The sequence below is a fragment of the Phyllobates terribilis genome, unplaced genomic scaffold (genome assembly GCF_046119375.1).
Source record: "Phyllobates terribilis strain yellow unplaced genomic scaffold, ASM4611937v1 Scaffold_5__5_contigs__length_657084704, whole genome shotgun sequence".
Classification (NCBI taxonomy): Eukaryota; Metazoa; Chordata; class Amphibia; order Anura; family Dendrobatidae; genus Phyllobates; species Phyllobates terribilis.
This window is the reverse complement of record NW_027362765.1, coordinates 203,301,667-203,329,358: the sequence shown is the minus strand read 5'-3', so window position 1 is coordinate 203,329,358 and position 27,692 is coordinate 203,301,667. Positions and strand designations below refer to the sequence as shown.

Here is a 27,692-nt window from a genome sequence, read left to right as displayed (position 1 = left end):
AACAGGCCAACCATCAGGACTGATTCGGTTTTCAATGTATTGTTATCCCAGGCAGAGTTTGTTTTTTATTTTTTTTTTTGACATGGTGCCCTAAATTCCTTGCCAAAAACTTTATACTTAAAATTTTATGTGTCGTGGGATAGGGTCTGACTGCTAGGACTTGCACCGATCCTGAAAAAGCGACTCTGCGGACCCCCGTCTGAATGCTGAATGGGGAGTATAGGTGGAGTGGAGCAGCTCTACTACTTTTGTCTGTGGGACTTATGGATGTAGATAGGCAGTATCCCAAAGACAGTGGAGGTAGCTGAGGTGTGCATGGTAGACCCCCACTTCATTCAGATGGGTCTCTGTAGAATCCCATTCTCTGGATTGATGAAGATCCCAGCGGCCTGATCCACAACAATCAGTAAATTATCCCCTATCTTATGCATACTGCATAACTTATTTAATCCTTGTACACCTCCTTTAAATGCCTTTATTGAGATTGTAGAAACTTTAAATAGTATCTACACTTTCAAAAGACTCTTGATTTTCACATGTTTTGATTGGAGGGGGTCCGAGTGCAGATGTCTTGTTAATGCGGTTAGCAGCGGACCAGCTCTTAGACTTTTCTGGGCCCATCTTCATGCCAACCGCACCCCTGTGAGCTTCTCAGCAATACAGAATACCTCCCATCACAACTCAATGTAGTAATAATCCACAATATAAGCATATTTATGTAAAAGAGGAAAAAACGCCACACCTCTTTATCTATACAAACCACCTAACGTATAAATGCCGATCCCGAGGCCTAAGACTGTAGGAGGGGTAGATAACTGATATAACAGAGGGGGCGAGGCCTTCTAAGTGTGTAGATATAGCTGGGCCGGGTGCGATTCATTTCATTGGATCAGTTCTACCCTATAAGTGACACACCATCATCCGTTCTGTAATTATTTCCCCATTGTTGTACACAATGTTTTCCACACTCACACCTCACTGTTACACAAACCCCTCATCTGATTTTCCTACCCCCCCCTTTTTTTTTCTTTTTAGACAAAAAAAATACAATTTTTTTTTTTTTTTTTATTGAACTTTTTGCCATATTTTAAAGTACTTTCTTGTAACTACTTCTGTCCTTTGATTTCTTTCCATTTTATTTCTGTTATCTTGCAGCATCTTTTATCCAAATTCTCCTTTCTTATAAATCTTGTAAGTAGGAATCTGTAGCTTCTCCTCAATTGCAATCATCTGACTTCAGTTTCCTCATAACGGCTCGCATTCCCTCCGTTTCTTCCTAACATACTTGTGGTCTTGTTGCTTTTCATTTCTCTTCATTTTTCCCCTTCTTTTTTGGTTTTCCTCATCTTCTATGTTGCACTGTGGGGAGAAATGTGTCATTCCCTCCGTCCTGTCCGCCTAAATGGGAACGATTGTTAGTACAGAGGAATCTGTTTTTCAATCTTCCCCATTTCGTTCATCTCCATTAAGTCGAGGATTTGCACTAACCGAGGTTTTCATTTCGCATTCCTTTTGGTTTATTCTTTCTGAATGTACTGTTTTTGATATTTGTGCATGTAGATTTTTTTTTCTCTTTTTCATTAGATATTTTCAGTGTAGTTTGTTGGTGTAACTTGCATCAAAAGCAGCAGAGGCTCATGGGAAAAAAATGCATAAAGATTTCTTCATGGTCCCAGGAAGCATGTCCTCTGTTAAATTATAACCTGCATGACCTGCTCTAATTATAGGGGAATGTTCAGAAAAAGCCCTGCTTAATTTCAGTTTTGTATATAAAGTTATCTTAATAGTGATTCTATTTCTTCTGCCCCCTAGGACAATCCTTCCATAAAGTAAATTCTTAAATGATCGCCTTTAGCTAAGGTTTTTTTCCCAAAAATCACAAGGTTTGGGAAGGATCGGGGATAACTTGTTGATTTCCAAGGAGCTGACCGAGCTCAGTCGAAATTGAGGAGAGGTGCCCTTGCTCAACCGCCACTCCATTCATTGTCTGTGGGACTTTCGGAGAAAGTGGAGTACACTGCTCTGCTACTTCTGGTAATCCCATAGATAATGAATGTAGCAGAGGGCAAACATCTGCACCCCTGCTCCTTTCAGACCGGCCTGGAGGTGGTGATTGACCACCCCCCCCAGCAATGGGCATGATGTTTCCTATTCTACGAATCGAGCCTAACTCTCAATTTTTGGGAAAACCCATTAACTACTTAAATTTTATATAATTTTCATATATTTCCTATTAGGGCAATCCTAGTCAATATGCCGTCTGGGCAAATGGACATTGTAGTAAGAGTTATTTTACTTGAGACCCCCTCTATGAATTCAGAGCTGTCGTTAATCCTTCTGGCATCTCAAAAGCCAAATCTCCATCTATCAGGATCATCATGACTACACCGATTTGGGCGGTCTAGGGTGAGAGAGCAATATTAAACATCAGGGTCTTCCATAAACATCCAGAATTGTATTATATAAAATAATTTTCAAAAGGAAACAAAAAAAAACATGACCACCACTAAAATATTAAAATTCCAGGCAAACGTGTTTCGGATTCATGTCCTTAATCATTGCAGAATGTCCCCATCAGATGCTTCCTGTGTGGACGTTCTCTCACAAAGATTGGAAATGGATCTTGTTAGATTTATATAGGGGGTGTTTTCTATTTGGAAATTGGCTGGAGAAGAATCTGTTCTAAATAAGAAGTGATTCTGGCACCCCACAGGACCACCAAATAAACAGACTCCTATCCTAGTAAAATGCCATAACATTACAAGATACCCCATTAATACCGGTTTTAACTGAAGACTCACCATGTGTGGATTTTCTGTTATATATGCACATCTTAACCAGTCCTATGTGTTACATTCTCCCATAGACTTGTATGGGAGCGCGTGATCCGAATATCGGAGCCACACGCCGCATGTTGCGATTCTTTTCTTATTCTGAATCGGTATGAGAAAAAAAATTGTAGATCTGCACTTCCCCCATGGTATAACATTTGGGCCGAGTGATATGCAGTGAAACATCGCCTAGCACTCAGCCGTATTATACGCCAGTGTGAGCGAGCCCTAATTTGAAAGGAGCGGCAATACATATGCTACTTTATTGGTCTGCCAGAGATGGCCGAGGGAACTGCCACTCAATTCCGGGTCAAATCCTGATTGACAGCAGCCCATTCTAGTCTTATTAGTGATGAGATTTATCTCCGTTTAGATGTTTTTATTTCTCCACCAGCTTTTTGAGGATTGACCCCAGGTTCTAAATGGGATTGCGTTCTGGGGCTGTTCTTAGCAATGGACCCAAAATTTCAATATTTTGTTCACTGAGCCACTTAGTTATGACTTTTGCCTTGATGCATTGTGCTCCATCATCCTGGATAAGCATTGTTCATCAACAAATTGCTTCTGGAGTGGCGAGCGAAGTTGGAGGATCATTAGATACGTTGTTTATTCATGGCGGTGTTTTTAGGCAAAATTGTGAGAGGGTCCACACTGTGGGATACAAAGCAACATTGCACATGAATGGTCTCAGGATGCTTTTCAGTAGGCACGACAGGGCTTATGGTAGTGCTCACCTCTTCTTCTCCAGACAATCATTCTTACATATTTTCCAAACAGTCTGATGGGCTTCATCTGCAATTTGTGTCAGTCGAACACCTTTTGGCAATAACTTTACATTTGCCTCAAATATGTGCATAAATCGAACTGCACCTCCAGCCCCCTTTTCTGTAATGTAAGGGCTTGACATCCACCGGGCATTTCTTTTCTCTTGGTGCTGTGGACAACTTTTTATTAACTTCATTTAACATGAACTTCCTTCTTGCTGGAACAAGCCACAACCAGCCTTCTATTTGTAATACTACCCGACTCTCAGTACATTTAAAGGGAATCTGTCACCAGATTTTTGTTACCTCATCTGAGAGCAGCATAATATAGGAAAAGAGACCCTGATTCCAATGATATACAGTACAGACCAAAAGTTTGGACACACCTTCTCATTTGAAGATTTTTCTGGATTTTCATGACTTTGAAAATTGTACATTCACACTGAAGGCATCAAAACTATGAAATAACACATGTGGAATTATATACTTGACAAAAAAGTGTGAAACAACTGAAAATATGTCTTATATTCTAGGTTCTTCAAAGTAGCCATCTTTTGCTTTGATGACTGCTTTGCACACTCTTGGCATTCTCTTGATGAGCTTCAAGAGGTAGTCACCGGAAATGGTCTTCCAACAATCTTGAAGGAGTTCCCAGAGATGCTTAGCACTTGTTGGCCCTTTTGCCTTCACTCTGCGGTCCAGCTCACCCCAAACCATCTCTATTGCTTTCAGGTCTGGTGACTGTGGAGACCAGGTTCTCTGGCGTAGCACCCCATCACTCTCCTTCTTGGTCAAATAGCCCTTACACAGCCTGGAGGTGTGTTTGGGGTCATTGTCCTGAAGAAAAATAAATGATGGTCCAACTAAACGCAAACCGGATGGAATAGCATGCTGCTGGTTCAGTATGCGTTCAATTTTGAATAAATCCCCAGCAGTGTCACCAGCAAAGCACCTCCACACCATCACACCTCCTCCTCCATGCTTCACGGTGGGAACCAGGCATGTAGAGTCCATCCGTTCACCTTTTCTGCGTCGCACAAAGACATGGTGGTTGGAAGCAAAGATCTCAAATTTGGACTCATTAGACCAAAGCACAGATTTCCACTGGTCTAATGTCCATTCCTTGTGTTCTTTAGCCCAAACAAGTCTCTTCTGCTTGTTGCCTGTCCTTTAGCAGTGGTTTCCTAGCAGCTATTTTACCATGAAGGCCTGCTGCACAAAGTCTCCTCTTAACAGTTGTTAAAGAGATGTGTCTGCTGCTAGAACTCTGTGTGGCATTGACCTGGTCTCTAATCTGAGCTGCTGTTAACCTGCGATTTCTGAGGCTGGTGACTCGGATAAACTTATCCTCAGAAGCAGAGGTGACTCTTGGTCTTCCTTTTCTAGGGTGGTCCTCATGTGAGCCAGTTTCTTTGTAGCGCTTGATGATTTTTGCAGCTGCACTTGGGTACTCTTTCAAAGTTTGCTCAATTTTTCAGACTGACTGACCTTCATTTCTTAAAGTAATGATGGTCACTCGTTTTTCTTTACTTAGCTGCATTTTTCTTGCCATAATACAAATTCTAACAGTCTATTCAGTAGGACTATCAGCTGTGTATCCACCTGACTTCTGCACAACACAACTGATGATCCCAACCCCATTTATAAGGCAAGAAATCCCACTTATTAAACCTGACAGGGCACACCTGTGAAGTGAAAACCATTTCCGGTGACTACCTCTTGAAGCTCATCAAGAGAATGCCAAGAGTGTGCAAAACAGTCATCAAAGCAAAAGGTGGCTACTTTGAAGAACCTAGAATATAAGACATATTTTCAGTTGTTTCACACTTTTTTGTTAAGTATATAATTCCACATGTGTTAATTCATAGTTTTGATGCCTTCAGTGTGAATGTACAATTTTTCATAGTCATGAAAATACAGAAAAATCTTTAAATGAGAAGGTGTGTCCAAACTTTTGGTCTGTACTGTACCTCTTAGTTTACTGGCTGCAGCAGTTGTGATACAATCAAAGTTTTTAGATGTAGAATGCAACAGACATGAGAGAGCTCTCTTCCCCACACCAGGCTCTCAATGTTCAAAGTCCATAGACAGTGAGCTGCTTATCACAGGAGGGGGTGTGGCCAGACAAACGGGCTTGTGAGACCTAGTCCTGGCAATGATAATGTCCTGGTGATAAAACCTTCATTGTAGGTAAACAGCACACAGCCTGATTAGTGACACATCCCTGAATTCGGTTTTTTACATCATGCTGTCCTCAGATTACAGAGCAGAAACCTGCTGACACATTCCCTTTAAAGGGCCTAGATATATCCTGCCCAGTCACCTGTAAAAAGAAGCAACTTTGCAATTTACCCACTATGCCAACACTGCACTTCTGGCCAAATCACGTCATGGGCTTCTTAATGGTGGTCCCAGGATTTTTTTTGGCATGTGCTAAAATTGTGACCCTGCTTCGTTACTGATGCCATGTACATCGGTGGCTTACACACAACGTGGTTTGCTTCATGCATTGCTTCCACCCCATATGTCATACTTCTTTCAGCCTTGAACTTCTTAAAGCCTGGAATATGTACTCTATGGGCACAGGACCCACTACAGGCTAGAAATGTGGCTTGTCAACAAATAGGGGGTCCCACAATTAACTTAAAAAAGCATCAAAATTACACACATCATGAGGTCAGATGGCCTCCTACATCCAAGCACTGCAGACCCAGGTCCAGGGGGTCTTATGGAGCTGGGGTCCTCATCACTTTTGCCAGGAATGTCGGTCTATGTAGACAATGTGCCACCTGGGTTACATGCTATATACTTAGATCCCTGTCTTGTTGTTTGGGCACATGCGTTCTGTATGTGGCTATATATGGTTGGTCTGTTGGCTTATACTAGTCAGGAGTATAGTGCTATCCTAGCGGCTTTGTGTCGTTCTGTAAAATCTTTGTGTCCTTAGTTCCCATGAGCCTGAGCGTGAATTGTGTATAGTAACAGGTCATCAAACCCTCTCTCCTCATTGTCTACAGCAATAGCTACCCAGGCCACTGTGGAGTTACGGCGCAAAGGTTCCCAGTTGTCCACAGACACTATGTCTTCGAGCACAGTGTTTGATGCAAATGAATTCCCTGAAAACTATGAGGCCGGACGGGCAGAAGCGTGCGGCACCTTATGTAGGATCTTCTGCAGCAAGAAGACTGGGGAGGAGATCTTATCGGCCTATCTTTCCAGGTAATGTGTGTATCAAGGACTGTCGCCCCTCTCCCCTATGTAATAGTGGAAAGCGGCTGATGGCTTCATGGGTGGAACAATCTGTCAATTTTTGGACTTCTACTTGTATGTTCCCAGAATAAAAACATACCACCTATCTGCATGATTGCACAAGTGAGGTGCCCCTCCATTCAAAGCCCATGGGACTGATGAGGATAGTCAAGTACAGCTCTCTATCTCCATCAGTGCCAAAGCATGGCTTGTCCCCTGCTCTATCCAAATGGAGGACGCGAGACCCCTGTCCTCTTGTTTGATGGGAGTTCTGACTGTGGGATTCTTGGCGATCAAACACCTCACCTATTCTGGGCATAAGCAATAAGTTGTGATAGTGAGAACACCCATGGAGACCACAGCCTCAGAGTTTGGTGATTTTGTTACCTTGTACTATACATACAGTACAGATCAGCCAATCTCATAGGTGGAAGGAGCAGAATTTATTTATTTTTTAAATGGGAAGCTCTTGACATGTTTTATTAAATACTCTATAAAAATAGGCTGCTGTATGTTATCTTTTAGATTATTCCATTCCTCTGTTATACCTCCAGTAAATGTAAGAATGAATTGGAAATTGAGTGTTTGTTTCCCTTGTCAATAGCGGTGACTGTCATTGTGTAGGTACATGTCCCATTGGCAAAGCTAGTGGTGACACCCTGTTACCAAATTAATTTTCGGGAAGAATGACAATGCAGAGTTTGAAGGAAAGGTATTGGTATTTAATCGAGCTTTTTCAATCTACTACAGATTTTAGCATTTCTGTTTCATGTCGCTGTTAAACCCCCGTACAGATTGACATAGCATCCTTTGCGATTCCTGCTATGAATGGAGACTTTGGTTCCCAGCCCCAGGTTTTCATCTCATTTACTTTTTTTCTCTTAGGTTTTACATGGTGCTCGTCCAAGGTTTGCAGATTGGAGATTTTATCTGCCATCCAGTTCTGGCCAGCATAATCCTAAACTCTCCTCCCCTGTTCTGCTGTGACCTGAAAGGGATCAACGTGGTGGTTCCATATTTCATTTCTGCGCTGGAAATAATTTTACCAGACAGGTTTGTGTTCATTACCTGAAGTCGAGAAGGGGCTGATAATGTCCCCCATAAAATGTATGTCAGTGTATCCAGGTCCCATTTTCTGATGTGCAATACAGGGTAACTTGTCTGTTATCGACTTGTAATGGCTGCAAAACAATATGGAAACTTCTGCTGCACTCTCCCAAAGTGTTTTCAGTCTGCAAATTTCTTAAGGCAAAGATAAGGTGAATACATCGCCAAGGTAAAACTGCCAGCAGCTTCTTCACATGGAGTCATTTCTTCTTCACCATTTAAAGGGGTTGTCAATGAGTCAGGAAAAAAACCATTAGGAGGGATGCAAAAAAATGTAAGAAGCATTACTTACCTGTTTAACCCACCTCCGCTCCAGTGCTGCAGGTCTGTGCTCCCTGCCAGCCTACCATTACTTGTCTGCGGCAATGCAGTCCCCTTTAGCCAGGTGAACCCTGCAGTCGATCACTAGCCATACTCACACTGTTGAGGCTAGTGACTGGCTGCGGCGGTAAATCAGCAAGTTGTCATTGATGCAGGCAAGTAAACAAAAAGCTGTGGGGGGCAGCAGATGTGGTTTAAACAGCTATATAATGCTTATTTTCTTATATTGCAGTTTCTCCTGTTGGCCCTTTTTGTCTAAATCAAGGACATAAACTTTAATGATTAAAGGGCTATTCCAAAAATCACCGCTATGTAGCTTTTAAAGCAGATTGTACCCCAAAATCCAAATGAAAAAGCACTTCAAATACTTTTTCAATAAGCTTCTTATTTATTTCAATGGGGAGAACATCTATAGTGCACCGAAAAGTCAACATTCTTCATTTCTGCTTCAAAAAAATGCACCGAAGTGAATCAGTTGAAGCTGTACAAATCGCCACCTCCACTGTCAAAAATCACATTTAAAAAAGATGTTTTCTGAGAGTTTTTTTTTCTTTTTATTAACAATGCATTTTTCAGCCAGAAAGGCTGTGTAAACAGAGTTTTTCCTTTAAAGGGTCCCTTCAATGGTACAGAACATCTTTAAAACGCACAGGGGCAGGGCAGCCATCTCTCTGTTGGTCAGGTCATTATCAAGCAGATGATTTTGTCCAGCAGACCCCACACGAAGGTCTGATTTGTAGTGCAGACAATACCAGCTACTCCCGCTAGTGGCCAAATCAGGCAGTTGTCAGACATTTCTCTGTTGTATGCCTTGTGACTATTTTCTTTTATTGTAGGGAGCTGTCAAAGTTCAAGAGCTATGTAAATCCCACCGAGCTGAGACGGTCCAGCATCCACATCCTGTTGTCACTACTGCCATTGCCGCACCATTTTGGGATTGTGAAGTCGGAGGTAACGTGCCTGCAGCAATGCAGGCTTTAGTGCTGGCTTGTTTCCTGCTTTATTCCGGTGTCTACTCCTCCTGATACTGTAACGATTTGTCTTCCATCTGCAGGTCTTGTTGGAAGGAAAGTTCAGCAACGATGACACTGGCAGTGACAAACCTGTTACCTTCCTGTCATTGAAACTGAGGCTTGTGAATATTCTGATTGGGGCGCTACAGACTGAGACTGATCCCAACAACACTCAGATGATCCTAGGTAGAGATTTCCTGGAAATGTTTGTTAGGTTAAGAAACAGATAGTCAAATTTATTTAAAGGGTGTTCCTATCTCTCCTTTTCCTCCGTATCCTGTAAATCTGTTCATTAAAAACATACATCTTGCAGCCCTCTAAACTCTTTTCTTGCTCCCATGGCGCTCCTTGTTCCTTGGCTTCTGGACTTAAATTTGGGCAGTATAAAGCCCTTCCGTTAGGTTACCGGCAAGTGATGCTTTGTCAATGCAATTTTGCAGTGTTCCGAGCTGCTGTAAAAACTATGCACTTTTACCTCGATGTTCTCCGATCAAGGCGGAAGCATTTTTGACACTTGCAGCAAAACAATGCATTGTCCTGTGATTTTTGCAATGTGGGAACCCCTTTTTGATGCTTTGGCCACTTCTCAAGCACAGATGTTAGAAAGAGTTGGTGTGGAGTTTGGCCACAGTCCCATATCTTTCACTGTATTCAGAAATAAATCCTCCCTATTAGTTGGCTATAATCTGTGCTGGTTGCCAGTGTCCCTTCCCCATAAATGTTGGTGAGATGTTACCGTGATCTGATGCCCCTGATGTGCACTCCATTTAATACCAGTATCTAGTTTCGGCTTTGTATGGATTATTTCCCATACCGTGTACGGAAAGGTAAATGTCAAGGCGACAAAATGTACTATGTATGAAGGTGGAATTTATGTTTTAGGTGCGATGCTGAACATTGTCCAAGACTCTGCCTTTCTGGAAGCTACGGGAAACCAGGTGGAGACGGTAAGGTTACTTTGGCTATGTCATGGCACTTTTTAGATACATTGTGTTACAGATAAAACATGTAGGTGTGATATTGTTGTCACCATCCTCAATGCAGTGATGCAGTGCTCTTCTGCTATTAATAATGTATGATCAAAACTAGATTATATCTTGTTTATTTCCTAATGCTTACAGTCATCGCTGAAAGTATTGGCACCCTTAAAATTGTTCCAGAAAATGAAGTATTTCTCCCAGAAAATTATTGCAATTACACATGTTTATTTCCTTTTATGTGTATTAGATCAACGCAAAAAAACAGGGAAAAAATGCCAAATTAGACATTTCACACAAAACCCCAAAAATGGGTCAGAATAAATTGTTGGTACCTTTCCAAAATTGCAGGTTAACAACTTTGTTTCAATCATGTGATGCTCCTTCAAACTCACCTATGGCTAGTAAGAGGTGTGGGTAATATGAAAATTACACCTGAAACAAGGTATAAAGGGGGGAAGTTAACTCAATCTTTGCATTATGTGTCTGTGTGTGCCACACTAAGGCTGCGTGCCCACTATGCGTTTTCTAAGCGTTTTTGATGCGCAATTTCCACAGCGGAAACGCTTTAAAAATGCTTGGTAATACGTGCCCCATTGTCCCCAATGAAAATCCGCATGTTCAGTGCACATGCTGCAGAATTTTCCGCAGTGGATTTTCTGTGCGGAAAAATCCGCAGCATGTCCATTATTTGTGCGTTTCCGCATGCGGATTTGACTACTCAATGCATTTGAAACAGTAAGTCAAATCCGCATGTAAAAACGCTGCAAAATGCTTAAAAAACACATGTAAGATCCACAAGCGTTTTTACTGCCAAGGACATGCAGAAACGATGCGGAAATGTTCTGCTTCAATTCTGCATCGTGGGCACATAGCCTAAGTATGGAGAACAGAAAGAGAAGAAGAGAACTGTCTGAGGACTTGAGAACCAAAATTGGTGAAAAATATCAACAATCTCAAGGTTACAAGTCCATCTCCAGAGACCTTGATGTTACTTTGTCCACTGTGCACAACATAATCAAGAAGTTTACAACCCATGGCACTGTAGCTAATCTCCCTGGACTTAGATGGGAGAGACAAATGGATGAAAGATTGCAATGCAATGATGGTCCAGATGGTGGCTAAGCAGCCTTAATCAAGTGCCAAAGAAATTCAAGCTGTCTTGCAGGCTCGGGGTGCATCAGTGTCAGCGCGAACTATCCATCGACATTTGAATGAAATGAAATGCTACGGCAGGAGACCCAGGAGGACCCCACTGCTGACACAGAGACATAAAGAAGCTAGACTGCAGTTTGCCAAAATGTACGTGAGTAAGCTAAAATCCTTCTGGGAAAGCATCTTGTGGACAATAAGACCAATATAGAGCTTATTGGTAAAGCACATCATTGCACAGTTTACAGAAAACTAATTGAGGCCTACAAAGCAAAGAACACCGTACTTAGTCAATTATGGTGGAGTTTCAAAGATGTTTTTGGGTTGTTTTGCTGCCTTTGGCACTGGGTGCATTTGATGCATCATGAAATCTGAAGATTACGAAAGGATTTTGGGTTGCAATGTAGTGCCCAGTGTCAGAAAACTGGGTTTGCGTCCAAGGTCATGGGTCTTCCAGCAGGACAATGACCCCAAACATATTTCAAAAAGCACCCAGAAATGGATGGAAACAAAGCTCTGGAGAGTTCTGAATTGTCCAGCTATGAGTCCAGATCTAAATCCCTTTGAACACATGTGGAGAGATCTTAAAATTGCTGTTGGGAGAAATCACTCTTCAAGTATGAGACCGGGGGCAGTTTGCAAAAGAAGAGTGGTCCAAAATTCCAGTTGAGAGGTGTAAGAAGCTTGTTGATGGTTATAGGAAGCGATTGATTGCAGTTATTTATACCAAAGGGTGTGCAACCAAATATTAAGTTGAGGGTGCCAACATTTTTGGGGTTTTGTGTGAAATTATGTCCAATTTGCTTTTTTTCTTCTCTTTTTGTGTTGTGACAAAACACAAAAAGGAAATAAACATGTGTATGGCAAAACGTGTAATTGCAATAATTTTCTGGGAGAAATACTCCCATTTTCTGGAACAACACTTTCAGCCATGACTGTATATAGCACCTGCATGGTCCATAGTACTGGACACAGATCATCACTTACATTTACTCCTATCTGTCCCTCTCCCCCATGGAGCACACAACTAAATTTCCCGATCTCTTACATTTTATACTTCTTTGGTAAGAGTTTGCTAGAAATAACCAGACTGTGTTAGGAGTATGTGAGAAATCTGGAGTGCCCATAGGTTATGCTACTATGGGATGTGATCAAAGCTCCTGTACATTCGTATGCGCAGTGTATAATTTTATATATAGACATATTCATTTAATTCAGTGCAGTTATGTGTATGTAACTGTGTGATACAGATTGAGAATAATGTGATGAAAAGTCATAGCCGAACAAACAGTGGCATCAGCACCGCCAGCGGAGGCAGCACTGAGCCCACTACCCCGGACAGTGATAGGCCAGCCCAGGCACTGCTGCGGGACTATGGTAAGAACAGTCATTCCGTACTGCTGCACACGTTCCATAGATAATAAATCGCATGACTTGCATTTTGGAAGATTTTTATTTATTTTAAAATGTATAACAAAAGTTAGGTTGCTCTTTATATTGATTGAGTGGTTTAAAGGGTTGTACAGGATTGTAAAAACATGGCTGCTTGCTTCTCCAAACTCATGTGCATGGGTTACGTGGGGTATTCATTTACTGCTGCCTATGGACTCGTGGATGTGGTGCTGCTTGTGGAAGAAAGCCATGTTTTTCTGATCTCCTGTAGCCCCCCATAAAGTGCCATGTCTCCCCTTTTCTTACATTCATTATTGTAGTTACCTGATGCACTTAAAATCACAAGTCATTGTGGGAAACTTGCATTTTGCATGATCTTATGCATTTATTTCCAAAAATTGTCATGTGTGCATCGTCATGTGCTGTGTTTGCTTTGTTTGACGTCCTGTATATAAATGGATTCTTGGCTCCAAGTTAAATGAATGTTTAGAAAAATTAAGTTTTTTGACCACAGGGAGGCGCCTTTTGTAAGTTAATGTATGATATTGTAGACAACAAATCAAGCATCGAGAGGATAGCCATATACATGCCAAATGAGTATGTGGGATCCTTGCCCACTCCTCCAAAGTTTTAGGTGCTGCAACCTGCAGCCATTTACTACCAGAATGACCATACATGAGTGAGAGGTGCAGCTTGGCAGAAGTCTTCTTTATCTATCATCTATGATGGCTGTCATACAATCTCCGTGATCTCCCGATATTATTTCACTGGAAAGACACTGCCAGAAACTTGGGTATGATTAGGCATGTTGAAATCCAACATGTCTGACCCTTGTTTTATTGATGCTTCTCAATGAAGGACACTAGGGAGGCCGGCCAACTCCTTTATGGATGACCCTAACATTAACCCAATATATATGGACTGTATAAATGGGTTTCCCAACATTGGACTGAAGAAACAAAATCAGAGCTATAAGCCTTTTTATTTTTCTTGTCCATATAGCTGAAATTGACGCTCATCCTCATGCACGAGTCATGCTGTTTTGGTTGGGTAGCGGGGGGTATCAAAGCTTGGACCCTTAGGCTGTGTGCCCACAATGAGTTTTTGGTGACTTTTTGATGCTGTCTTTTCTCTGCTTCAAAAACGCAGCGTCTTACAGTTCCACCAAAGTGGATGGGATTTTTAGATTTGAGAGTCCTCAGTGGTTGATACCTTTTAATGGCTAACTGAAAAGATGGTAACAAATTGCAAGCTTTTGAGACTATTCTGGTCTCTTGATCAGGCTAATATACCACAAAATCTGAAGTCACATTTATACACAATAAGACACACAAAAAATGCAATAGGTAAGACAGGTGATGGAAAGCAGAGTTATTATGGAAGAGATAAACAGTTCTGGCTATAAATATTTTAGCAGTTAATAGATAAGGAGTATGAAGGTTTTATTGTCCTGTGACTAGGTCCAGTGTTGTGATGGCCTCACAGGTCTGAGAGTCTGAGGAGCACATTCCTTAGTTGATGTAGAATGACAAATCCATGCGACACATTAATTCCTGCTCTGAAAGTGTTAAAGGGCACCATCAGTTTATATTCTGAGATTCTTCTTTGTCTTTGAGATTTGAAGTTACCTTTTAATACCAGTAATTTCTTGTCTTTTATGCTGTGATCAGGGGAACAAAAATGCTTGGCTACAGGTAGATCTATTCTTTTTTCTTTTATTGTGTGGCGATGATTGTTCGTCCTTGTTCTAAGTTTTTGCCCTGTCTCCCCTACATAAAGACCCCCAGCTGGACATTTGGTACATATAATTAAGTACACTACTTTAGATGTGATACAGCTGAAAGTACCTGGGATTTTATAGTCCTGATGTGAATTGGGGATCTTTATCTTGTCTGTGGTCATTATAAACGGACAGGTTTTTCATTTTTTCTGGTTGCAAGGAAAGGTACCTGTAGCTGGAGGAGATGACGGGGAACTGATGACAATGATGCTTCTTAGATTTGGGGGCTGCCTGAAACACAGAAGTGGGGGGTCTGGAAATATGGATTGTAATCGGGCATCCTTTTGTAGTAAGGGTTGTAGTTTCCGTGCAGCTCTCCTTAGCGCCTCCAGATTTGGATTGTAGGTGACTACTAGAGGCATCCGGTTGTTTTCTTCTTTGGTTTTGTAATGTAGGAGATGATTCCTTGATATTCTGGTGGCTCTTGTAATCTGGTTCTCAATTGTTCTTGGATGGTAGCCCTGTTTAAAAAAGGTCTTTCTGAGGCCATCAAGGTGTTTGTCTCTATCCATAGGGTTGGAACATATCTGATTGTATCTGATGGCTTGGCTGTAAACAATAGAGTTTTTTATGTGTTTTGGATGGAAACTGTCCCATTTAAGGTATGTAGGACGGTCGATTGGTTTCCGGTACAAGCATGTCTCTATTTCATTGTTCTGTAGCTTGATGATGGTGTCCAAAAAGTTAATTTCAGTACAGGAGTAGTTGAGTGTTAGGTTGATGATGGGATGAAATCGATTAAAGTGTTCATGGAACGTCTTCAGCTGTTGCTCAGACCCCGTCCAGATGATTAAAATATCGTCAATGAAACGATAGTAGGCCAGAGGCCTGATGGGACATTAGGACAAAAAGTCACTTTCAAGCTTGGCCATGAAAAGATTTGCGTACTGTGGAGCCATTTTACTTTACATCGCTGTACCAGTTTCCTGTAGATATGTTATGAAATTCAAAATAATTATATATCTAAGTATGTATGTATCACATCTAACGTAGTGTACTTAATTATATGTACCAAATGTCCAGCTGGGGGTCTTTATGTAGGGGAGACAGGGCAAAAACTTAGAACAAGGATGAACCATTATTTCCACACAATAAAAGAAAAAAGAATAGATCTACCTGTAGCCAAGCATTTTTGTTCCCCTGATCACAGCATAAAAGACATGAAATTACTGGTATTAAAAGGTAACTTCAAATCTCAAAGAGAAAGAAGAATCTTAGAATATAAACGGATGATGACCTTTAACACTTTCAGAGCAGGAATGAATGTGTCGCATGGATTTATGCCATTCTACATCAACTAAGGAATGTGCCCCTCAGACTTGTGAGGCTATCATAACACTGGACCTAGTCACAGGACAATAAAACCTTCACACTCCTCATCTATTAACTGCTAAAATATTTACAGCCAGAACGGTTTATCTCTTCCATAATAACTTTGCTTTCCATCACCTGTCTTACCTATTACCTATTGCATTTTTTGTGTGTCTTATTGTGTATAAATATGTGACTCTTCAGATTTTGTGGTATATTAGCCTGATCAAGAGACCTGCGTAGTCTCGAAAGCTTGCAATTTGTTACCATCTTTTCAGTTAGCCATTAAAAGGTATCAACCACTGAGGACTCTCAAAGCTAAATATTTTTCTATCTACACGCTAACACGGTACAAAGATATATATTTTCCCTATATCAAAATGGGATTTTTAGAAATCTCACTGTGCTTCTTATTTACACTGTGTAAATTGACCTGTGGTGCATGTTTCAAATCAATATGTCAATTTCTCTTGTGGGTACTGAGTTTTATGTGCCGATTTTCCCATAAACTTGCATTAAATGTGTTAAATCCACAAGTAAAAAATGCATATGCATTTTTAGTGCATATCCGCAGCAGAAAAGCCATCAAAACACATGTAATCCACACACGAATGTATCGATAAAGTTTTATCAAAGACAAATACCAGGATGTGTCAAAAACAAAGCAGCTTTATTTATAACATGACATACCAACAAAAGACAAAAACGCATGTAAAAAAAAAAAAAACACAAGCAACCTAATTTACCTAATAAATGGCAAAAATCTGCAACATCAAAAACTCATCGTGGGGAAGTAGCCTTAAAGGTTTGTGCAGCTATCTGACATGGATGTGGAGAGACTGAGACAACCATGGGATGTCCAGCGAATATTCTACAAAGTCCTATTAATTAGACCAGGAGCCATGTATGATACTTGTGGGCATCAGATGTGTGTAGGCTGCTATTCTGCCCGGCGTGCAGTGACTTCTTGTCACATCCATTGTCAGATCAGGAGGACATTGGCTATAAAGGTTGTGCAGGCATCCTCTCCCTAATTTACCATGAATCGTCCCTCTGGGCAGATCCTGGTGTACTTGGATTAGGACTCGTCTGCACCTTCTAGATGCCCAGTTTGACATTCCCCTGTCTCACGACGCCTGATCCTTACTATATAATTGCTTTACACGACGATTATCAGTCATTAGTTACATTGGTGTCACTGAGGGGATTAAATAACCTTGGTTCTCTTTACTGTTTTTACCATAGGATATCCAGGTACCCATCCAGCCAGCTATCTTAATTGTAAATCATTTAATTCTCTCTTCATTACACTCAAATCTGCACAATACTTCTCAGATAAAAATCCACAACTAACAATCACGGGCCGACAATGTACAACACTGTGTAATCCCTACTTTTCCTGTATGTTATCAAAATGTATGCTGCATGGATATCCATCATTGAACGTGCTAATGTTAATTCACAGTAGATTAAAGGGCTCTAAAGGTTGATGCTGATGATTATTATATTGTTATTACATGAGCATTGAGCATGAAGGATGTCTGCTATATATATTTGCACATAATAAATTGGTTTATTAATAGGCTTAGTAGGAAGGAAAACAGTTAAAGGGAGCAAAAGAAAAACGGGGCTGCAGGTAATTGACTTTTAAATCATGCCTGGCTGAATTACTGGAGGTGAAGTGAGGGAGAAGATAACATGTTGTTCTCCCTGCAGCCACTTCCTTCCAGTCATCGGAGCGGTGCAGAGAGCGGTTACAATAACTGCTCTCTATACAGTGAGTGCACTGTCATCACTCTCCTGCTTGGAGACTGACAGTCCGCTCTGCAGTGTTTGCGTGCAGTGTGTGCAACGTAGGCTTTGTCACCGTGCAGAGGGAATGCTCACTGTATAGGGAGTGGTGACTCTAACACCCCCTGCACCGTCCCGATGGCCGGAAGCGAGAGGCTACAGGGAGAATATAACTTTATTTTGATCCTGTAGCCTCTCTTCCTATAAGCCAGCCTGGCTGTTGTGCTGGGGACTGCCATCAGCCTCACTCACTTGAGTGCAGACCCTTCAGTTTCGGTGAGACCCACATTTACATGTGGTTCTTGTGAATCTGCTGTGAATTAATATGTCCATTTATTGTGGACTGAATTTTATTAACACCTGTATGTGTGCCGCGTAATGATCATAAGGGAGTGGAGCTATGTTTTACATGTCTTTGTGCCCTGTGGCTGTGCCCTGCTCCTGGGCTGTCCGCTTCCCGTTACTAACGAGCGGTTGTTTTCCCTCCCCTGCTTTGCATTGGTTCTGCGGTTACATCCTAGCTCTTCATACAGATACAGCTGCCGGCCTGCTCATGCGCAGCATCCACTTGGTGACTCAGAGACTCAACTCACAGTGGAGGCCAGACATGAGCATCTCGTTAGCGGCCCTGGAGCTGCTGTCTGGTCTCGCTAAGGTCAGTAGTTACATTTTCTTCTCGTTTTATGGTCTCCTTAGGTTTATGGTCTTCTTATGCCAGTTTCACACATCCATGTTCTGCAGTCCGTACCAGGACTACTTTGCTCGGATTGGCCGTGGGTCTCTTAAGCCAATCTCTGCAGCCTCCGGTACAGGTGTATCTCACTAAATTAGAATATCATCAAAAAGTTAATTTATTTCAGTTCAATACAAAAAGTGAAACTCATATATTATATAGTCATTGCAAACAGAGTGATCTATTTCAAATGATTATTTCTGTTAATGTTGATTATGGCTTACAGCCAATGAAAACACAAGTCATTATCTCAGTAAATTAGAATAATTAACAAAAAACACCTGCAAAGGCTTCCTACATGTTTAAAAGGGTCCCTTAGTCTAAGTAGGCTCCACAATCATGGGGAAGATGCATCTGTATACCCTTGAGGCAGGAGACCCATAGCTAGTCCATGTATCTTAGACCGCCAAACTCTGATTTGTGAAACAGGCCTTACTATGATGGCTTCTAGTGAGCAGAGGGACATTTGTCGTCATAAGCAATCCACTATTGTTATACTTTTGACCATGTGAGAATATAATCGGTCTGCCAGAACTACTTATAGGAAATGGGCTATGGTTTACATAATTAGACAAGTGCACTGATTTGCTTACTGGTATGTAAGCCCTTGGCCTAAAGACTTGAAGGAGATCACGGTTTTCCAGGCATATATTTTTTTTGTAAACCCTTTTTATTTCCCAAAATAAAAAATTATAGGAGACTTTCTCTTCTTTAAAGAGGTTGTCCACTACAATGTGCAGTGGGCAGATTGATTTAAACCTTGGAAATAAGGCTTTCTTCAAATACCTTGCGTTTTAAATGTGTCTGTGAGTGGCGCTATCACTGTCCGCTCATCCTCATCACGTGACCCCCCCCCCCCCCCCCCCGGCTGCAGCTGCCTTTGATGTCCGGTGATGTCACTTAAACTTCTGGAATTGGAAGCTGACCCGGCAGCACCGAAGCGGGACCCAGTCTCCTTGAGTGACTGGGCTGTGGGCAGATATTCACTGCAAGTCACAGCCCAGCATCGCGCGGGCTTGCGGCATTCTGTATGAAAGCCGTGCAGGAGAGCGCACACGCGAAGCTGGGCTGTGAATTGTATGAATAAATTGACAATGAGTCAGTGGTAAATATTCCTGATAGTTTGAGACCTGCAGGGCTAGTTATTGAGCCTCATGTATCAAACCTAAGAAGAGAAGACCTGGAGGTTTTGCTCATTGCACGTTATCTCAGCCCCATATCAGACCTGCATTTAAACACAAAGTTGATATGTGTTTGGCTATCACCAGCATTAGTTTTGTACATGGGGCCCATTGTTGAAGGATCAGATCCCCATCACTGACCTGGCTGTTCACAAACTAAAGGAAGGCACAACCGCAATCTCTAGATTTCCATTCCAATAAGAATCTGCAGAGTGGTTTATATGTGATGGGCATGCCACTCGGTGACCTGGGGTTGTATGTGGCGTGGGCCACCAATCTGATGCCATTAAAATGCAGATCTCCTAGAACCCTAAGCTACAATTAGTGCCATTAGTTACTCATACATGCTCATGTTATCCTCTTTTTTTTTCCAGGTAAAGGTCAGCATTGATTCTGCTGACAGGAAGAGAGCTGTGAGCTCTGTGTGTACCTACATCGTGTACCAGTGCTCCCGTCCTGCTCCACATCACTCCAGAGACCTGCACTCTATGATCGTTGCCGCATTTCAGTGCCTGTGCGTCTGGCTCACCGAGCATCCCGATATGTTAAATGAAAAGGTGACCTGACCGATTCTAGCACAGATCTTCTACTTTTCATTAAAGGGTTGTCTGAGACTATAAATTTGGATGTGTGCCCCTCTAGTCCATGGGTTGTGTTTGGTATTGCAGCTCATTTCCTTTAAAACTATCCTTCTTTCTAATCTCAGACAAACCACAGTCCTGCTCTGATCAGCTGTGCCGACTACTGTACAGTCAAGTCCTGTATATAGCTCTCCCCACTCCCACATTACCTGTTATTTAGATTTTATTGTCTCCGCTTTTATCTTCTATCCAGTGTACACTACTGTCTATTACTAAGGGTGCGTTTACACAGACCTACCAGCAGCATGATGTGACCGCCAGTAACTTTTACCGATCAGCCGTAGTTTGAATGCCTGTTTACACAGACCTACCATCAGCATATGACCACCAGTAACTTTTACCGATCAGCCGTAGTTTGAATGCCTGTTTACACAGACCTACCAGCAGCATATGACCTCCAGTAACTTTTACCGATCAGCCGTAGTTTGAATGCCTGTTTACACAGGAAGACCAAAGTAAGCGATGTGCGCTGAGCGATCTATACTCGATCACTCAGTGCACTTAAGCTGTTATAGCTTTCGCCAGCGCGAGTCCTGTTTACACAAGATGATGCATCACAAGGAAATATATTTTGTTCTGCATAAAAGATCATTTCACCTGATGAATGAGCGTTTTCCTCGTTCATTGGGTGATCGGCTGTCTGTTTATACACTGGAAGATAATCGTGAAATGAGCCTAATCACTCTCGTTTACAATTATCTTTAGGTTCTTTTACACTGCAAGTATTAACTAAGCTGCTTATTTGCAAACACTGTGTTTCTTCCAAAAAAAAAAGTACATATACAGTCATGAGAAACTATGTACACCATTTTGAACTCTATGGTTTTACAAATCGGGACATCATTTTTTAAAATTCTAGTTCGTAGCGTAGAAGGTCTTTAAAATTAGAAAGTCCACAAGACTCAGTGAACTTAAGCAACACTGCAAAGAAGAGTAGACCGTAATATCTCCTGGACAATGTGAGAGACTGATGAAGTCAAGGTGGTTCTACAAGTTATTGATTCATGGGGTTTACTTAATTTTCCACACACTGCTTCAGCATTTGGGCTTAGTTTTTATTTTTTTGGTTAATAATAAAAGTGTAATTTGTCATCTGAGGTTGTACTTTTAAGACCACTTAGATAAAACCATAGAATTCACGAAGGGTGTACTTTGTTTTTCTCAACTGTGTGTCCATAAGCTATTGAGCTTTAAATTAAATGGTTGCCATTTCCCATATCCGAGAAGGTTCTCATGCATCGTTGATTTGCTCACTTGTATGATGGTGGACCTTTTGTGCTATGTTTTATAAGACTAAACTTTTATTGTTCTTAGGACTGCCTAAAAGAGGTGCTGGAGATTGTAGAGCTGGGGATATCTGGCAGCAAGTCCAAAAACCCCGAGCTACAAGAAGTGCGATTTAAAGGGGACAAAGAGCACAACCCAGCCTCTATGAGAGTAAAAGATGCCGCAGAAGCCACATTAACCTGGTACTGAGCGCCATTCTTGTAGAGCAGGTCATGTTCATTAGATATGTCAGTGCAGGCTGATTAAAACACATGCCCGTGTCATTCTATCATCGTTGAATCAATTTTCTGTCGACACTGAGCTACCTTATGTGATATCAAAATGTCTCTCTAAACTGCCATTTACTATGGCAGACGTATCCCCATGTATTATATGGTGTCATTGAAATAACATTCACAAGGAAACATTGCAAATAATCAGCAGTAACAATAGAGCATAATTTTTAGTCTACAGCTCAGTGGTAGACGACATGTTTCCATGGTAACACTGCAAACAAACTGTGTACTCTGATCTTGCAGTCTTATTTCCATTTGTCCCTTATAATATCTTTGTTGGGTTAATGAGACTTGGTAGACAGGCAGGAGTATGACTGCAGGATCAGATTAGCAATAATAAGGAGCCTGGTAGGAGTAGGACTGCAGGATCAGACTACACAGAGTTTGTAGTCTGTAACCATGGAAACAAACAAGCTAGCATAGAAGTCTTAGACAATATTGGAGTATGTTCTTCTTTGGCAGAATAAAGCTCATTGACATCTCATGAATGTTGGTTTTCTCACTTGTTGGTAGCAGAGAATGGTTTATACTGTTAGATAAATGCTAACTACTTACATGGACTTCTATTTTTTATTTCGTCAAGCATCATGCAGCTTCTTGGGGCATTCCCACCTCCTAGTGGCCCTGCATCTCCATGCAGTCTAGTGAATGAGACCACGCTGATCACTTACTCCCGACTGCCTACTGTCAGCAAGTACAGCTTCCGTTACTTTGTGCTAGATAACAGCGTTCTACTGGCCATGCTGGAGCAACCGCTTGGGAATGAGCAGAGTAAGCCATTTTTGTCCTGTTATTTCAGTGTGATGGTCTATCCCAGGCTCTCTCATTACATTGCTTACCCTCTACGTAACCACAGACAGTAAACATCTCCAAGCTTAGCAGAATTACTAATCTTGATCTTCTATTTAGGTAACCCATGTCCGTCCATCACTGTACTAGTCAGAGGCATGTCCGGTCGCCATGCATGGGCCATGCAGCTCTGCCACCTACCGCGAACAGCAAGAGCCAATCAGAGAGTGAGTATTTGTAAATCCAGAAATTCTATCAATGTCTAATCAACTTGGAAGACGGACATGTGCAGTCTATTGTATGCAGCTAGAAGCCCTGAACTTCAAGTACGAAAAAGCATAAGGACAAAAATTGTGGCAAAAAATATGAAATTACAAGTCATCCTTCAATTTCCTACCATCACTTTTTTTTTAACCAGATTTTATGCATAAAGCTCATATTTTGTATTAAGGGGGTGTTGTATTACTATTGGAATACACTACATAGTGACCCATATGTGGACATCTTTTTTTCAATCACAACCATTGCATACAGCTGGGCTTTACATAACAATGTGGTGACACTTAATGTGGCTTTGTCCTAATGCACATGGTTCTCAGTTCTATAACACCTAGCAGTCCGTGGTTAGTTAATACCAGGCCACCACTTCTGCCTGTGTGTATAGTTTGGGGTCAGTGTGGTGCTCTAATAATAATAATAATAATCCATAATATAATGATGTCCTAGAGTCTCGTCAGATTCCAGCCATGACATACTTTGGTAGACCATTTACAGATGTAATACTGAGCAGAGAAATGTAATGTCCGCAATCCTGGAATAAGCTTTTCTAGAAGATATGCAGTGTTTTGTATATAAAGACACATATCTGGATGTGTATGAGCCAAAACCAAACCTTGGGTTTTCTGAGTAACTAGATATGCGTGTTTGAGGAATAACATTATATATATATCTGGTCTTCATTTTCCATTCTGCGTTTTCAGTTGTCCCTGGGTGGAGACTAACAGTGATGTCTCTCATGCACTGCACACCCTTATTGGAAAGCAGCAGAATCTTCCTGCTCTCCATAGACTTCAGTAGGCAGCTGTGACCTGATCCCTGATGAGCTTGCCGTCCATCTTGTCCTGACCTAGATGGATTTTGACTGTATTTCTGTTGAGTTCAGAAGGCAGGGGGAGATGGGGCTCATTTAAATGACAATTAAATGGCAATGTTGGGAACCAGTTGATAAGCTCTGCCCTCTGTTTACAGATGTTCATCCCTGAAACCAGGCCAGAACCTCAGAATGATGTTGGCATCAAGTACAGTGTAAAGCATCGGCCATTTCCTGAAGAGGTGGATAAGATCCCTTTTGTTAAGGCAGATCTTAGTATTCCCGACCTGCATGAAATTGTTACTGAAGAGGTAAGGCGGCTTTTTTTTTTTTCTACACTGCATTCCGTTAAACAAGATTGAACACTACTTGCCTTATACCTCATGCACATGCCTGTATTATGACTCTGGGTTGTATCAAGCTGCTTTAGGGATTAGGTTTATTATTTCCATTTGATAGCTAACAGAAAAATATGGTGCATGTGTTAATGAATTCTGATTCTGTAGCAGAATAACCCTGCAGTAAGGTGCTAACTGGGCGTCATATGGTGGCATGCTGCATTCCTGCAGCTCTCCACTACAGGGTTACATCCATGTCTCCGTGATAAATGGTTAAAATTTAAATTTTGTAATTTGATTTTTAATTATATTGTTTACGCCTCGATGTCTAGGTTAATAGCCATCTCTGCAGTCTATTAGAGGCGGCCAGGCTCTTGGGCAAGGAGCACAGTGCTTACAAGTATAGAGTTTCTATGTGCTACTATGAAGCTGGCTGGAACGGACCAGCTTCATTGCTCCTGCGCTCCTCCAATGATGCAGGGATAAATCTGCCTCTGTTTGCATCATGGAAGAGCGTACAGTTCAGGCCAGCAACCTGACTATACCACTGGTCAAAACTGTTGCTCAATCAGGAGCTCAGCATTCTTCCCCTTTCTCCCAAGTGCCCCCCCCCCCCCCTTCTCCGACAAGTAGGTACCTGGGGAGCGGTGCATTCTTTTGCATTGATGGAAAACCTAAATTTAAATAAAATTGCTTAATGATTTACATAACTTGTTTTCCAAGTTGGAGCTGAGGCATGAGAAGCTGAAACTTGGAATGGCCAAACAGATTGCATACGAGACTGGGCTGGATCATACGAAGGAAGAGGAGTTTAAGAAGAAAAATTACCCTGATCCTGTTACGGAGTGCAAGCCTCCACCTTCAGCACAGGAGTTCCAGACCGCTCGCCTGCTCTTGTCACATTTTGGGTTCCTCTCACTTGAAGCACTGAAAGTAAGTGAGAAAAATTCCCGATGTTGAAATGAGTTTAGTCATTCCATTCAGACCTGTCCTAGGTCATTATGAATACATTGTAACCTTTGTTATTCTTCAGGAGACAGTAAATAGCCGTCTACCTCCTCACCTTATTGCACTTGACTCTCACATCACTGGTTTCTTTGATGATATTGGATACTTGGATTTGCTACCTTGTCGTCCCTTTGATACAGTTTTTATTTTCTACATGAAGGCTGGCCAAAAAACAAGTCAGGAGGTAAGAGAATTCAGGTTTTTCTCCTAGCCATCCTATAGGACTATAGTCTGGTTCTTGCTTGCCGCTTTGAAGGATTTTTTTGTATTTATAACCATTGGTGACTTATATTTTGCAGATCTTGAAGAATGTAGAGTCTTCTAGTAACGTTCAGCCCCACTTCTTGGAGTTTCTGCTTTCCCTAGGCTGGCCTGTTGATGTTGAGACTCATCCAGGTTGGACAGGGCACGTGTCTACAAGCTGGTCCATTAATTGCATAGGAGAAAATGATCAAGGTCATGGTATGTTTGCAATCAATGAGAACATCAGATTCTTTGTATTGATATTCCAACTGTCCGCTAATTTTTTTTTCTATCTACTGAAGTCAGTAAACCTTTATAGGGTGCATATTCATATGTGCAGATTGTGTTTACGTTTCAGTATGCATAATATGTCAGATCAGACTTAAAGGAGTTGGCCACTACTTTTTTTGTTGATGGCCTATCCTTTGTGTAGGCCATCGGTATCTGATCAGCGCGGGATTTCCAGCTACCACCAGCAATGGTAGCATCTGATCATGCCGGGTGCCGCACCCACACCTGAGGATAGGTCATCAATACTAAAGTAGTGGCCAACCTCTTTAACCTCACCTAAAGTCAGATGGATATGATGTCTACATCTCACAACCAGCTAGACCTGCTTGTTCCGAAAGCCCCTACAAACGGCAAACAATTGACCCCTTCTTGACTCTACTGACCCTTCATAGAGAAGGATGAGTTCTTCAGTTAGACTCCTGAGGAGAGGAGTCAATAGGGGCATAGATCACCATGTTGTCTTCAAATCTTGGGTTGGATGACATCTTAAGAATGAAGGATAAACTTTGGGTTTTTCTTTATCGCTTCTTCGGGGGACACAGGACCATGGGTGTATGCTGCTGTCGCTGGGAGGTTGACACTAGGCAAAAAAGAAATAGCTCCTCCTCCGCGGTATGCACCCGCCTACAGGCACCAAGCTCACCAGTTTAAGCTTAGTGTCTGTAGGAGGTAGACTGGATCCTAACAGATCCAACCCTGTTGTGTTTTATTATTACTTGTTCTTTATTTTTCAGATACAGCTCTTCAGGGTTAACAGGGAACACTGCGTCCCCTGTTAATCCATTTCACAAGCGACTGAGAGAGCAGTGTGGCAACCCCCACATCGCCCACTCTCTGACCCGCTGGGCAGGACCTATCCCCTGTCACCTCTCGGTGTCTCAGGGTGATTCCTGGTGGCCAGTCCTTGCCTATTCCCCACCCCAGCCCCCTCCTCGGAGTGGCCTGGGAGGGAGACACTGGTCCCTGCGGTGACCTTCCCCCAGATTCTGGGGTTGACACAGTCTCCTGCACTGTCCAGGACCAGACAGTGCGGGAAGGCGGAAGAGCCAGGATCCCCCCCTATCCACGGAGGACCTCCTGTGACCATCCTCAGAAGGGGAGAGGAAGAAGAGGTATCGGGACCCTAAAAAAGGACAGAAAGGTACATCTCCTGCTGTTTAACAACCGCACGTCCCAGTCCACCAGCGTTGCCTGCCACCTCTCCCCCTCACATCAAACATGACGCTTACTTCAGCAGCACTTCCCGGGCCACGCCCCCTCTCCTCGAATCTTCAGCGTCCCTCATTCCCACCTCCTTCCCCATTATGAGCGGCAAAACTGCCTGCGCTTTCTTCGTCGACCAATCAGGGCCGAGGATTATTGTGACATTTCCGCCACGCCCTCAAGCCCTCCCACGAACCTATCAGCGGCCGGGTCCTTTAAGCCCGCCCCCTTTCCTTCCGCCAATCAGCCTCGGCGCCCCTCGTCATCAGGGCAGCGTGCTCTGCTCCTGCCCCGTCCCTCTACGCCGACACCATCACTCTGCCTGGCTGCTTCATCACCGCCGCTCTGCTCCTGACTCCGGCGGCACCACTCTGCCTGGCAACAGCGGCCCGCTCAAGCCTCCCCTCCGGAGTTCCGACGGGGGACACGGGACCATGGTTACTTCAGGATCGGGTAGGCTCTGCCCTGGCACCGACCCACACCCTTTCCTGCATACAGACTCCCTCCTCTGCAGTATTCCTGGTCAGGCACATATGCCCAAACCCAGGGAGCTCTCTGTCCGTCCCTCTCACATAGTCACATACTACGCCTGTGCTCTTTGCGGTACTAAGTGGCCCGCGGGTCTCACAACAGCTTTCTGCTCGACCTGCAAACCTCCCGCCATGCTGGCACCCTAAGATCCCCCCCGCCACCCAGGACGAAGGAACTCCCTCTCCTCCGGAGTGGGCTGTTGCTCTGTCCCAGTCTGTCTCTGACCTCACCAAGGTATCTCAATCTCTGGTGCGGATCCTAGAACGCTTGCCTATGTTGTCCACGGCCACCAGTGCTCCGATCATTCCCACGGACTGTTCGCAGGCACCCCTGCCCCTTCCTCCCAAGGGCAGACTGAGAGCACGTTCTCAAAAACGGACTCGCACAAGCTCAT

The 27,692-nt window shown here is 42.6% G+C and overlaps 1 protein-coding gene across 8 annotated transcripts in view; it reads left to right on the top strand.

Moving 5' to 3' along the window:
* The window catches only part of RALGAPB (Ral GTPase activating protein non-catalytic subunit beta), a 76,513-nt gene that overhangs the window by 39,154 nt on the left and 9,667 nt on the right, over window positions 1–27,692 (top strand). For 2 of the 8 annotated variants that reach the window (XM_073683740.1, XM_073683737.1), the window contains 16 exons: window positions 6,613–6,814; window positions 7,730–7,897; window positions 9,109–9,223; window positions 9,327–9,471; window positions 10,168–10,232; window positions 12,665–12,791; window positions 17,143–17,178; window positions 18,222–18,343; window positions 19,977–20,159; window positions 21,558–21,712; window positions 22,389–22,576; window positions 22,715–22,821; window positions 23,843–23,995; window positions 24,746–24,955; window positions 25,056–25,214; window positions 25,330–25,492. In XM_073683740.1, coding sequence (XP_073539841.1) covers window positions 6,613–6,814; window positions 7,730–7,897; window positions 9,109–9,223; window positions 9,327–9,471; window positions 10,168–10,232; window positions 12,665–12,791; window positions 17,143–17,178; window positions 18,222–18,343; window positions 19,977–20,159; window positions 21,558–21,712; window positions 22,389–22,576; window positions 22,715–22,821; window positions 23,843–23,995; window positions 24,746–24,955; window positions 25,056–25,214; window positions 25,330–25,492 — 2,298 coding nt within the window. Of the gene's footprint in view, window positions 1–1,155; window positions 1,192–6,612; window positions 6,815–7,729; window positions 7,898–9,108; window positions 9,224–9,326; window positions 9,472–10,167; window positions 10,233–12,664; window positions 12,792–17,142; window positions 17,179–18,209; window positions 18,344–19,976; window positions 20,160–21,557; window positions 21,713–22,388; window positions 22,577–22,714; window positions 22,822–23,842; window positions 23,996–24,745; window positions 24,956–25,055; window positions 25,215–25,329; window positions 25,493–27,692 lie in introns of all 8 variants that reach the window. The other 6 variants (XM_073683742.1, XM_073683739.1, XM_073683735.1 and 3 more) reach the window with 5 other exon arrangements.